The 13,940-nt window shown below is 44.0% G+C and overlaps 1 protein-coding gene across 1 annotated transcript in view; it reads left to right on the top strand.

Annotated features, from left to right (window-relative positions):
* RIN2 (Ras and Rab interactor 2) overlaps nt 1–13,940 on the top strand; it is a 113,416-nt gene that overhangs the window by 73,809 nt on the left and 25,667 nt on the right. The window contains exons 4-7 of the mRNA XM_090285997.1: nt 841–952; nt 3,728–3,800; nt 9,175–9,266; nt 12,518–13,666. Coding sequence (XP_090142123.1) covers nt 841–952; nt 3,728–3,800; nt 9,175–9,266; nt 12,518–13,666 — 1,426 coding nt within the window. The remainder of the gene's footprint in view (nt 1–840; nt 953–3,727; nt 3,801–9,174; nt 9,267–12,517; nt 13,667–13,940) is intronic.

Genomic DNA, 13,940 nt, shown 5'->3' with positions numbered 1-13,940 from the left:
ACACCATTTTATTTGCAGTTTAGGTAAATGGTACCCCTATTTTCTCAATTTTGAATTATGCAGTGCACAGATGGAATAGCAATAGATGGCATACTTACCTCTGCATTGATGAAAGCCAGAAAGGTGTTCTGAGACATCAGTACTGGGAGTTTGGCTGGTTTAAAGTAAACACATGTCTGAAAACATTAGGACCTGGAGGGAGCTGTCGAAAGTGAAGTGAGTCAGGAGTAAGTGGACCACAGCCTTGGTTTGGGCTGTAATGCATTTCAGAGCACACCTACCCACCTTCCAAATGGAGCAGTCATATTTTGGCTCCAGTGGATTGTTGCCATGCCTGGTCTTGCCATGTTTTGTGAAAAACAAAAACTCCTCTCTTTTTACTGTTGACAACAAATTCAAATGTCTATCATAAATATACCCCAGAGCCAAATTAGCCAATGAACCCCCAAGTCATCACCCATACTTTCCCCATGTTTCCCGTGTTTAGAATCTAGGTTTCATCAACCAAGATACTGACATAAGACCAGGCTTAGAGAATGTGTCACACAAAACAGTCACCAAACTGAAGATGCTTCTGCAGACTAAGGGCGCTCCTGCCTCACGGAGAAGCTTCTGTCGAAGGGGAAGTACGATGCCATGGCAGGCAGTTACCCAGGAAAGGCGCCTGTGGCACGCTCGCTTCAGATCAACCGTGTCTCAGGGAGCAGAGTGTCCCGCGTTGCGCTCTGCAGTTCACCTATGAAGGGGGCTCTATTTGTGGATGTTGTATGTACAGAAAATCATATGCCCAGGTTCCAACCTTCTAGGTGTTTCCTAAGCTTGAATTTCTTTCCTTCCTAGATCTTCCTGGTTCATAAATCCACCAAAATGCAGAAGAAAGTCCTATCACTTCGCCTGCCCTGTGAATTTGGAGCCCCACTCAAGGAATTTTCCATAAAGGAAAGCACATACAGTGAGTTGTCATTGGCTGGTTAGGTCATGGTTGACATGAGGGCCTCAGGCCTCTCCAGGGAAGAGCCTGTGCTTCAAGGCAGACTGGCATGGGTCTGAGTCCTCGCAATGTTGTTTGTTCACTGAATGACTGGGCAGGTAACCTACCCTAGGAACCCCAGTTTTCTTATCTGTATAGTGGGGTGAGAGTAACCTCAGAGAGTTGTTAACAGTTCAGTTAAACAATCTCTGTGCAATGTATGAAGCCTACTGCTTGGCATGTGGCAGAGACTTAATAGAGGTTGGCTTCCTCATTGCCTTCCTAGTTACAGAGCAGGATTTGGTGCCCAAGTTTGTTTATGACTAAGCTGCAGGGCAGGCTGTCTCTTTATGGGATCTAATACTGAAACATGTGTCTACACATCTTTGTGAATAATCCTTGAGCAGACATATTCCCTCCAGGCAATCACTGTTTGGTTTTCTATGAAATGCAGCTAATCAAAGGCAGAATCCAGTTTGGGAAAATTAACTAAAGTTTTGAGGCAAGAGCACTATTCATAGCATTGATTTTCTTCCCACCATTCCACGGTCACTGGAAATGTGAAGTATCAGGGGGCCAAATTTTAAATTAAAAAGAGAACACATAGCTCGGAGGTACTGCCAGCCTCCAAGAAGGTTAGAAGAGAGATCTGCACCCCAAAGGAAATCATTGAAATCACAGGTTAGCAAGCTGAAGTGCGCAGGTCAGGAGAAGCAAATTTGGAAGCCTGTTGACTGTTTCATTCACAAGGCTAAGACCAGGATTCTCACTTCTCAGTTTTGACCTCAGGGAGCCTCATTCCAGGCATTTGAAGAACCTGAAGGTATTGAGGTCAATGTAAGGACAGATATGGGAATATAAATACTCAGACCAGACTTCGTAGTCTCACTAAGTCATATGGCCTTTAAGTTGGGAGACATTTCTAGCAGAAGTGAAACCTCCCAGCCTCTATGTGATCAACTCAAGTTCAGCTACAAACCTGGGTCCTGTGATATTTTTCCTCCAGGTCTCACAAGGTCTCTTGTGCCAGGGAAAAACTTCCATGTCAGACATAGGGACAGTCATTAAACCTGATGAATGATTCATACCAATTCCTTTACACTAGGAGGTAATCAGAAGATAGATTTCAAACCTACCACTTTGAAGATAATGAATTAAATATTAAGTGAAAAAGGCAATGCTTAAGTTGGCCTTTGGAAGTCTGCTAGCCAAGAACTGATTTTTAAATCTCTTCTAATATCCAAAGTTCACCATGATAAAGTTAGTCTGGAAACCATTTAGTGTTTGTACTTTAAACCTTTCTTGATGTTCATCTTAAGTCCCTTCCAGCTAAAGGTTTTTCGTCTGTCTTTTATCAAGGCCTCTATCACTTCCCTATTCCTTTCCAGGGGACTTAAATTGGTTGCAAGAGCTAGTCTGTGCAAAGCACTAAGGTAGCTACAACTGGTTACCCCAGGCGTTGGTCCCACCATGGTGGCCCCTTCTCAGGGCCTCTCTTCTCTGTGAATTGAGGTGCTTTGGAAAAGGAAGGACTTGCTATAAAAACAGATGGCTATTTTGTCATAACATCTGGACAATGTGGTTTAATAGTAATAAATACTACCTTATATTTATATAGATTGTTTCCACATAAGTTACTCCACTTTTTAAAATTTCAGTTCTCACTACTACCCTTCTGGGAGACAAGGAAAAAGTACTGTTATTGCCCATTTTACAGGTGAGAAACCCAAGGCTCAGGGATGTTAACCTACCCCAAATGGTTACCTCCTACTTAACTCACTAAATTGTGGTGACTCTGTTTGCGTCTTGGTAATGGTAGATGTATAGAGGCTTAGGTGTGTTTTGGTGCTACAAAAATACTAAATAACCAAAATAATACATTACAAGCAAATACTAAGGAAAATAAATGAGGATATGGATGGAGTGTTATAAAAGAGAGAAAAACTCATTTGGTTGAGGAAATCATCACAAAGTTAAGGATATTTGGAATGTTGTTGGAACAATGACTGCATGAATGCCCTCTGAGCCACATGGCATGAGAAGTGCTTGGCCAATACATGAATACTTGAAGTCAGACTACACACTATCCCACCATTTGGAAGATGTGCAAAATGGCACGCTATCTTGCCGGAACATCTCTTCTCCATTAGGAAGCTGTGCATTAGGTTGTGGCAGTGGTGGTTGGGGGTGGGGGGTGCACTCTGCACAAATGAGTTTTGGAATCTTTCATACAAAAGCTGACTTATGGAGATCTTGCATTATCCTCCAGGCTTTGTGCTCCTTCTGCCTTGTATCTTTATCAGGGATGGCCTGTTTTGGCAAAGAGGAGTGTAACCCTGGAGGCCCATCTCAGGAGGGTCCAGGGCAGTGGGGATCTTGATGTTCCCCAAGCCCTGTCATGTGCTGATGGCCTCTCACTCCAGCCAGACTGGCCCCTTGACCCCTGCCCAATTTTGTGTTCTGAACTTTTGAAAAAAAGATTGTTGTGTAATTTGAGTCTGTGCTGGTCTGTTTACCAAGCATCGCAGCATGTGCTCTGAGTGAGTCAGGGGCTGAGTTTCTAGGCCATCCACTCTTCACTGGCCTGTTTGTTGCTGACATACATCCTCCTGACAGCTGGTTTTGATAAGCCACACAGTAGTTGTTTGCGAGCACTGGGATGGTCCTGTGCACACAGCAGACAGCAGTGGAGGGGCTTTCCTATCCCAGAACTTGCCCAGGGACACTCAACTGGTTTCCAAAATCTCTCTTTTCCAGCCTTTTCCCTGGAAGGCTCAGGAATCAGCTTTGCGGATTTATTCCGGCTCATTGCTTTCTACTGCATCAGCAGGTAAGGCCTCTTCTTCTCTTATGATTTTCAACACTGGCTTAGTGTGCAATATAATTGGGTCGAGGTCTCTTGATTAAATTAAGACAGAGGGAGGACGCTTACACCTATTAGATGTCACTCGAAGATTTGGCTACTGAAATAAAATGGCCATCAAGTCACTAGTGTCAGGCTTAAGATTAAAATAGTTTCCCTGACACCTCTAAATGTAAAATCTCATAAATCAATATGATTTTGTTCTCAAGCTGTTCCTGTGTCTCCCTTTACCTAGACCCATCAAGCAGAGGAAATGCATATGCACACACATACACACGCACCTGCGCACTCACAGTAAAAGGGACCAAACCTGGAACATTTAAAGGCCCTTGATAATTTTTCTGAAAACTCTTCAAAGGGTGCGGTTAATTCTAGAGACATGAGTTCCTTAAACCAGCCTATAAATTGCGCATCACTGTCCTTGAGGGCCTCTGGGTGCTCATGTCCTTTTCATCATTAAAGCAATCATTTCAATCGACAGGAAGTTAAGCCAAAACCACAAGGTTAACAAGTGTCAGGAGGGTGCAAGTTGTGGAATACTTTTTTCTTTATTCTTTCCTTTCTAGCCATAACAGTTTTTCAAATCAAGTTTTTTGTCAGTAATTAAGAATCCAAACTCTTTATCTGCAGAGATTGACATTGCGTCCTCTGAGCTCAGTCAGCCTCCTTTGTTTTTCTCAGTGTCTGTTGCAGCTGGTAGAGTGGTGACTGGCATGAACTACTAATGGTTGTTTTCAAAGACCACTTTTCGCAGCCAACACTGAGCCTGAGAAGATTGCTTGGGATTGTTTTATTTTATGTTAATTTAAGGATCAGGTTATTTCTCAAAGACTGAGTTAGATGTTCTTTGTACTTGTTGGACTAGGCCCTTCAGGGACAGGCACTAAGCTGTTTGCTCCTGGAGGTCACCAGGCCAGGAGAAGCCACGCAACTGATGGTTGAGGGTGGGGAGACAATTTCAGAGGGGAGCTCCATGCTGCTTCCCAGCAGGAATAGGGGCTTCACCTAGAATTGGACCAGAGCTCTGTGAGTTCCCACCAAGGGGTGAAATCTGCCAAAGTGTGGGCCAGAGCCCTTGGCTTGTGTGAGCAAGTCTGCCACTCCGAGAGAAGACTGGTGTAGGAGCCTCCACCATGCCCTGCAAACCACACCTGGTCTGACTGGAGGCCGAACAGGCCCTGGGAGTGGATTTCAGCCCAAACATGCTGGTCAGAGGTGAAGTTAGCCAGTGTTTATTCTTCATAGTTTGTTTGTTGGTGACTGCTGTTGTAAAAGATTGCTACACCTATAAAACAGGATTTGGCAGCAATGCTCAAAAGATACCATCTCTCCCCTTAGTGTTCATAATAGACTGGAATGCCTGCTATCCAGGGCTGTCCAGTGATTGAAGGAAATAAAGTACATGAAAGCCTTTTATGAGCTACAGAGCATGGTGTTGATATAAGGTGTTTACAGGAAAATCCCAGCATTGACATTTTGTGACGAGGGAGACCTGAGATTCATTTTCCTATTTTTTCAAAATGCAAAAGTTCTTAATGTTTTTGTTTCTCCTTTTCATCATATGTTATTCATTCACTTAAATCTATGTTCTTAATTGATTTGATCCAGTCTGACCAAAATATTTTTGAAATGTTCTGCTTGGTTTTTAGTCATATATTCACATAGAGAAGGTGACTGGACTGTCAGCTCTGGTATTCACACAGAGCATATATGCACCTATGCACTAGATGAGAATTCGCAGATCAATAAGCATATGATTGACATATCAGGAAGGTATGTTGAAAAGTATAGTTGAGGATACAAGCAGTGAAGCACACCTTGACCAACAGTGCCTAGTAGGTCCCTATCAGTTTGCTGTAATCAGTATAGTGTAGAGCACTGCCTTGCAAAGCTGTGCTAGAACACCTGTAGTCTTGTTAGAATGCAGATTCCGACTGAGAGGGTCTAGGGCAGCGCCTGAGACTCCATTTTCAACGAACACTCGGGTGATAAGGCCAATGCTGCTGGTCCTACAACTACATTTTGAGTAGCAAGGGGCTGAGAAAATATTTTTCATTATTAATTATTGAGCATAATTATAATTTCTGGGTTTTTCTGTATCTGTGCTAGGCATCATACATATTAATATATTATTTCTAATTCTCATGAAAACGTTGAAATTAGGATCATGGAGATACTGTGGCTTGGAGAGAGGGAGAGACTTGCTCACATTCAATTAATAGCAGATACTGGATTTGAATCAGGCCTGCCTTAATACCAAAACCCATATTTTCCCACTAGACAACACAGATCCACAGACTCGGGGTCCAACATACCTGAGTTCTACTTCATTCCACATGAGCTCTGTGAATGGGTGCGGGGTCTCACCTTCTCTGCCATCCTATTCTCTTGGTCTATGGAATGGAGGGCATGCAAGTTTTTTCTCAGGGTGTATGGAGCCCCACATGAGATAAGGTGCTTGGTGCAATGCAGTAGTAGGTGTTCAAGAAAGTTAGTCTCCTTCCCTTTAGAAATACAACATAATAGAGCAAAGTTAAAATGAAAAATAAATCTAGATTATATGTGTGCTATAACTCTTAGGTGAAATATTTATACCTAACGTGGATTTATTTTGTTCATCAGGCAAGTTTTAGAATCAGGGCTCCTTTACTTAACAGGGTATAGATAAGAAGGAAGTCCCCCTTGTGTGTGTGTGCGTAGAGGAGATGCTATGCTCTGCCCTCGCAGTGGGAGAGGACTCATGTACAACATCTAATTTTCTAGTAGATCAAAGCCTAAAACCACCCATTAGCAAATGGCAGGTGTGGTTTCCTGTCATATATGTCATTGAGAAAAACCAAAACAATCATGTGATATTCAGACCCAAGGTATATGGCATTGGGCAAGGTAAAAGCTTAAAATAAACATAGGCTGGTTTTGTTATATGTGACTTTTCCCCAAAATTGTCTCATGAAAGTAGATATTAATTAAGTTCATAGAGCCATAAAAACATGTATTTGCATGATACTTTAGTGTTACGAAGTTCTGGTTACCACTGATCTTCATTTAAGATTATAATCAGGGTCATTGTGTCTCTGGGGGCCAGGCAGCAGCTATTACAGGCACTGCCATCCCCTGAGGCTCCACCTGCTTCATCTAGAACAGATGCGAGAGGACAAGTAGAAGGAGATGCGCACAATGTTTGGGGGCAGGTAAAAGGGTCTTCTGGAAGCAGGAGGTGACCCAGACTTCACATCCCAAGGAAGAGGAGCCTCCTGAGTGCCAACTCCTGGCATTTTTGTTAGCACTGTGTTAGAGCCCTTGTGACACTGTTACATTTTATTCATGTTTTGCTTTTTTTCACTGACATTTCTTATTTGGAATTCATTGTTAACAGGCTTCGCAGGTTCCAAAATTCTCAGTCATCCAGATTTAATCTGATGCAGCCTAGAATGCTGCCTTATCTCATTGTCGTCGTCGGCAGCCGTCCGTCTCGAGAGACGATGGTGTAGCTTCTTAAGAGTCTATCTGCACCGCCGAGAATGGCTGTGCAGTCCGACTCGGGAGTGACACGGTATCTGTCTCCTCCCGTGTTGAATCGACATCTTGCGATGTCGCTGGAGTGTCCTCTCCAGTGAAGCTGAAGCTACAGAGCCTGGGCAGGGTGATATGGAGGGTCTGCTGTTGCCCATTCAGCAGACCCCCCCTCTCTTCGCAGCTGAAGGATCCAAGGGAAAGACGGAGTCAATACAGCTTGGCTTCAGGTGCGCCACAGGAGTTGCCGGTGTTGACTACAACGTCAAACCGCCTTAGGGACTCCGGCTCCAGATTTTCTGTCGGGGTTTACTCCCCTAGCCTTTCCCCTGAAGAGGTATGCCGCAAGGCAACGGAGGTTTTTTGGAATCAGAGTTTTCCTTCTCTGATCTCATTGTAAACAAGTAATTTGGTATAGTTATTCTCTTCAATGGAAATTTTCAGGCCATCTTGTGCAGACAAAACACAAGCAGAAGCTCATACATATCAGACCCTCTCCCACCCTAGGACCTTTGCACCTACTGCTCCCTCTGCCTGGAAAGTTTTCTTCCTCCCTGGCTGCCTTTAGATCTTCAGTCAAATGTTTACCTGCTCATGGGGCCTTGCCTGACTAAGCCTCACACTTGAACACTCTTTATTATTCTCCTTTTGCACTATATTTTTATCCATGGCACACATCCCCTTCTCATAGATTCTATAAATCACGTAATCATTTGTTGTCTATTGGTGTCCACTTGAGTGAAGTTTCATGCAGGTGGGGACTTTTGTCTTTTTTTCCCAACACCTGGGACACTGCCTGGCACATCACATTTGCTGAATGAATGAGTTCTTTGTAAGATCAATACCACCACTAAAAAATATAACCATTTTATTGAATATTCATTTATTCAAAACACACTTTCTCACTGTCTGTACCAGGTAAGGCATTGTGCTGAGTCCTGTGGGAAATTCACCAATGTTTCGAGCATGATGAGAATGAACAAATGTTTATTAAACCTGCCTTTTCCCTTTCTGAGAAAGCAGGATGTCATGGTCCCTGCATTTACTAGGGGCGACAATATGCCCTGGACATGGAAGTGCCTGGTGCCAGCTCAGATTTGCCTGTTGGGTCTGTTGGGCCTGTTGGGCTGCAGTGCTTTGGTGCCTGTGTTTGCGTCTACACGTGGCGCCATGCTTCTTGGGGACCAGGTTGTTGCACAGGTCCTGTAGATTTGTCTCCCTACTCCAAGTGTGATCTCAGGACAGCAGTATCACCTAGGAGCTTGGCAGAAACGCCAAATATCTGACCTCACACAGACCTCGTGAGTCAGAGTACGCAGTATAACAAGAGCCCCTGGGGTTTGTGTGCACTGCCTTAAGCATAAGAGCAGTTGTATTTCAATATTCATTGAGAATCTACCATGTGTAAGGCAATGGGATAATAAATGTTGGTTTAGGATTACACATTCCTGCCCTGGGAGCTGGAATCCAACATTCAGAGCATTTAGCAAATTAGTAATAATGTTTCTGTCTATGATAGATCTGCTAACATATCCAACAGTTCCGATATTAACTCTAGGTACATTTTAGCTAACCAGGAAGGAAATTTGGTCCTCACTGAAACCATGCAGACTTGTCTCTCAGCCTGTCCTGAGTGTGTTAAGATAGTCAGAAATTGTAATCTTACAGTCCTATCACCAGTAAAGGTAAGTTGCAGTTAGGCATGATTTGATATCTACTTAGGACATTTAAAATCGTTTACACTAAAATATCTCTAGGATGAAAATAAAAGTAAGAGAGAGAAAGATGACATGTAATTACAAATATTCTCTTTTTTTTGAAAAATTAGGGACGTTCTGCCATTTACCTTGAAGTTGCCTTATGCCATTTCAACAGCCAAGACTGAGGCTCAGCTTGAAGAACTAGCCCAGCTGGGACTAAGTAAGTGAAGGCCCCTGCTCAGATCTCTTTTGAAATGAATCCATGGAACAGAGTCAGTGTTGAACTGACTGATGATGCATCGTAATATCAAAAAATAATCCCCAAGTTCAGCTCCAAGAGATCCCTGAATCACACCTTCTGAGAGTCCTTTTCTAAGTCAGATGTTGAACCAATCTTCAGAAGCAGGTGCTGAGTTTGTCTGGGTAACTCCATATCCCCCCATCAGCGTCTTTGAGTTTGAGTTATCCAAAATGTAATGCAAACTTCTGTTATGTGTTATTTCTTTCCTTTCATGGCATCTTGCTGGAGAAAAGCAGTGCTTGACAGAAAGGGAAACCCAGCACAGCACATCTCGTGTGCATGGGTTTGGGTCCAGAGGAACACATGGCATTGACAGCACTTCTGTGCTTGGAGGAATCTGACGGCACAGGCATCTAGAGTAACATCTGTCGCATTTCCTTTCCTGTTCAGTTCCGATCCTGGTGTTCTGAGCCACGTCCCTGATGCTGCTGTGCATCTCCTTGCTCTGGCCAGCTGAGCCCTTGCTCCTCCTCCTGCTCTTTGCCGATGCCTGTAAACCCAGCAGCATGCTGCTGGACAGTGGTTGACAGTGGATCAGGACATACAGTTCATACAGTTTTACTTCAGTGTCCCACTGCCCTGGGGAGTTCATGTGGGTTTAACTTCTACAAAAAAGTTTCCTCCTAGCTGAGAAGAGAAAATCCTTTTAAGATTGTAGGGCTTCAGTCTTCAGATTAACAACCAGGCTATAGTATTTGAATAGAAGTTTGCCCTTTGAAGTACAAGTGCCAGGATTCCTAAGACCTAAGAAAATGATATTGGACCCAACAAATACAAATACATGTGCTCCCCATTTGGCATCTTTTTCTGTTAACATAAACTTGTTTTGAAGCAGGTGTCATTGCCAAGGGAGCCTGCATAATTCATAGGAAGCCTGGAGGTAGATTCAGATTCCATTCTGAAACTTGGTTTGCTTCAAAAGAACTGCTACAAGTGTTGGCCTGTCTGTTGGGCAGTTGGGTAGTAGGACTGGACAACAGAATCCTGGTAAAAATATCAGGGCTGTATAAATGTTATGCCATCTGCTACGGAGTTTTACATACCTTTGAAGAGAATTTTAAGCAGTTCCTGAATTTAAGTTAATACAATCAGCTAGACTGTAGGCCTCTTGAAGACACGTATCAGTTTTCAGTTTTCTTTGGTGCCCTCTGTCCCCATAACTCCTGGTTCAAGGTTCAGCATGCAGTGTATGCTTTGTGCTGGGGCTGAAGGACTGAGGTATCATGGATAGCGCTTGTGCCTTGCAAAGATAAAGGCAAAAATAGCTTGTTCGAGTGGCCACTAAGCAGAAGCAAATGTGGTTAACATTAATTAATATATATTCAACTCATAATTGCCAATGCACATATTATCTATTTTGTGAAAAGACAACACTGTTAAATTCTGTACCTCATTTACTTGTTCATCCAAAAAACATTTCTGAAGGGTCTGCTATGTGCGGGCACTATGCCTCACACTAAGGGTTCAAAGGTTAATTGTGTCCATCTGCTCCTCCCCCACCACCCAGGTTTACAGTCTGTATGGCAGAAACACACACCTGTGAGCTAAGTGTACTAAGCCTTATAAAGTCTTTCAGCCATCACAGTAGAAGTCTAAGGAGAACCCAAAGGCAGTGGGAGCAGTTCCATCAAGACCCACACTAGCTAATAGAACTATATATAAGGCCAGCCAGTGTATAATTTTTAATATCCTGGTAGCCACATCAAAGAAAATATAAAAGACACAGATGAAATTAATGTTCATAATGAAATACATCTGAAAAGTTATTTCAATATATAAGCAGTATTCAAATATTAATAAAATATTTTAAATTCTTTTTTTCATACTGTTTGAAATCTAGTGTGTATTTTATCCTTACAACACATCTCTTTGGACACTAAATTCTCATCAGAAATACATGATCTGTATTTAAATTTCATTAAATTTACAGTTTAAAAGTAGATTCACATACGCAAATTCCAAACCTACTCAAAAGTTGTTTTGTAACTGAATTGAGCATCAGTTTTTAAATTTGAATTAAGTAACATTAAATAAAATTTAAAAACTGAATTTCTCTGTTGCACTAGCTGGACTTCAAGTACTCAATAGATGTAGGTAACTGACTGCTGGCCCTTGTATTGAACAGCACAGAACAAGAAAGAAGGAAAGGGAGGATGAGAGAAAGCAAGTGACACAGCCCCAATGTCAGGCTTGTTTCCACCACAGACAAGGTAGAAAGCTCCCAATATCAGTCTCTCCTCAGTCCCCCATGACCAGCCTTCCTAGGCCCATAAGAAAGAAACACATTTTAAGCAAACACAGCAAGGCAATGACCTATCTCAAATGGAAATTACAACAGACAACATTTATTACCACTATTGCCTCCTTCGATCTGCATAGAAAACTGAGACCCATCTGTAAAAGGGGGCACTGGCAGTGTAGTTGCAAAGGCGACTTTTGCGCACTGCTCCAACAACTGCTCCAGAGTGTTGAATAGCATAACCAAGATGAGGAGGTTATAGGATTTGGGAAGGATGAGCAGCAAACCACAAAGATAAATGATTGAACTTGAACTTAATATTTGCATATGTTTGCTGTCCTTGTTTTTGCTGATGGGATCCATGAGTATATTTTTCCTCATTTTGGGGTTTTAATGCTGAACATGTAAAACCCCAAGCAGATTGTGTAACACCCCTCAGGCCCAGCTGCTGGTCCTGCCCATTAAAGGGGAATTGCTAGGCCCTCTATGGAGGGCACCCCCAGGAGAAGTGGATTGGAAAGGGTGCTTTTGCTTTGAGAGTAGACTGGGTGTTTGTAAAGTTGAGAAGCCGCATGGCCTTTTCCAAGCTTATACTGTAAAAAAAGAACTGTAGCCAGTTATTTTTTCCCCACCTGTGAAAAGGCTGGCTGGTTTTGAATGCTGGCCAAACTGTTTCTCAAAGGCTTTGAAGGTGAAAGCCCCTGGAGGCTTCCTATGAGCCCACAGCAGGGCCTGGCAGCATTTCTACCCTTTCCAGTACGGGAACACAGTTAAAGCAGTGAGAAAAAAAGGAAGACAGAAAAAAACCCAAGTGAAATGCCTCCTCTCCAAAGACAAACGTTGTCATGAAAATTTGCTTTTTTAAATTTGTGAAGGAATGACCCAAGTGTACTGTATTTACATTCTTGTGTTCACTGATAATGACTTTCAGATTTTTGGAGCTCTCCAGCTGACAACAAACCCCCAAACCCTCCACCTCTCCATAGGCCTGTCTCATCAGACGGTGTTTGTCCTGCCTCCCATCAGCTCTGCCTTATAAATGGAGTGCATTCTATAAAAACCAGGACGCCTTCAGAGCTGGAGTGCAGCCAGACCAACGGAGCCCTGTGTTTTATTAATCCTCTTTTCTTGAAAGTGCACAGCCAGGACCTCAGCGGAGGCCTGAAGCGACCATGCACAAGGACTCCCAACACGAACGGCACAGAGAGGCCTCGGTCACCCCCACCCAGGCCCCCACCGCCCGCTATTAATAGTCTGCACACAAGCCCTCAGCTGTCCAGGACTGAAACCCGGGCGAGCATGCCAGAAACAGTCAACCATAACAAACATGGGAACATAGCTCTGCTTGGAACGAAACCAACCCCCATCCCTCCACCGCGGCTGAAGAAGCAGGCTTCTTTTCTTCAGGCAGAGGGCAGCGCGAAGACTTTGACCAGCAGCCGGCCTTGCCGGGGCCAGGAGCGGGAGCGGGAGCTGGAGCAGGAGTCCCGCGCAGCTGGCAGCCCAGGTGGCGCCCCGCCTGCGGAGGCCCCGGGGGATTGCACAAGGGCGCAGCCTGCCTGCTCTGAATCACGGCCCCCGTGGCATGGAGGCAGACAGAGGCTCAGCGACATGAGCATTTCCACTTCCTCCTCGGATTCACTCGAGTTCGACCGCAGCATGCCTCTGTTTGGCTCCGAGGCTGACACCAACAGCAGCCTGGAGGACTACGAGGACGAGAGTGACCAGGAGACCATGGCCCCCCCCATCAAGTCCAAAAAGAAGAGGAACAGCTCCTTCGTGCTGCCCAAGCTTGTCAAGTCCCAGCTGCGCAAGATGAGCGGGGTGTTCAGCTCCTTCATGACCCCTGAGAAGCGCATGGTCCGTAGGATCTCCGAGCTGTCCCGGGACAAGTGCACCTATTTTGGCTGCCTGGTGCAGGACTATGTGAGCTTTCTGCAGGAGAACAAGGAGTGTCATGTGTCCAGCACAGACATGCTGCAGACCATCCGGCAGTTCATGACCCAGGTGAAGAACTACTTATCTCAGAGCTCAGAGCTGGACCCCCCCATTGAGTCGCTGATCCCTGAAGACCAGATAGGTAAGTACCCACTTTGTCTTTATATATATATGTATGTATGTATACACACACACACACACACACACACACACACACACACACATAGATGGTACAGTAACCTCGTAGGTCAGTGCAGTCTGTGTTAGCTTAAATGAAGATTTCTCTGGAGTTCAAAACAACAGCACACTTGGAATGGAAACTTAGCTTCTTAAAGTAGACCTCACTTATACCTGATATGGCTGCTACATGCCAGGCTGGGAAAAGTGGGAAGCAACTGAAGGAAACTGCAGAATGG

The sequence above is a fragment of the Furipterus horrens genome, unplaced genomic scaffold (assembly GCF_987537825.1).
Source record: "Furipterus horrens unplaced genomic scaffold, mFurHor1.1.pri manual_scaffold_8, whole genome shotgun sequence".
NCBI classification, from domain to species: Eukaryota; Metazoa; Chordata; class Mammalia; order Chiroptera; family Furipteridae; genus Furipterus; species Furipterus horrens.
This window is presented reverse-complemented; position numbering and strand designations above follow the sequence as displayed.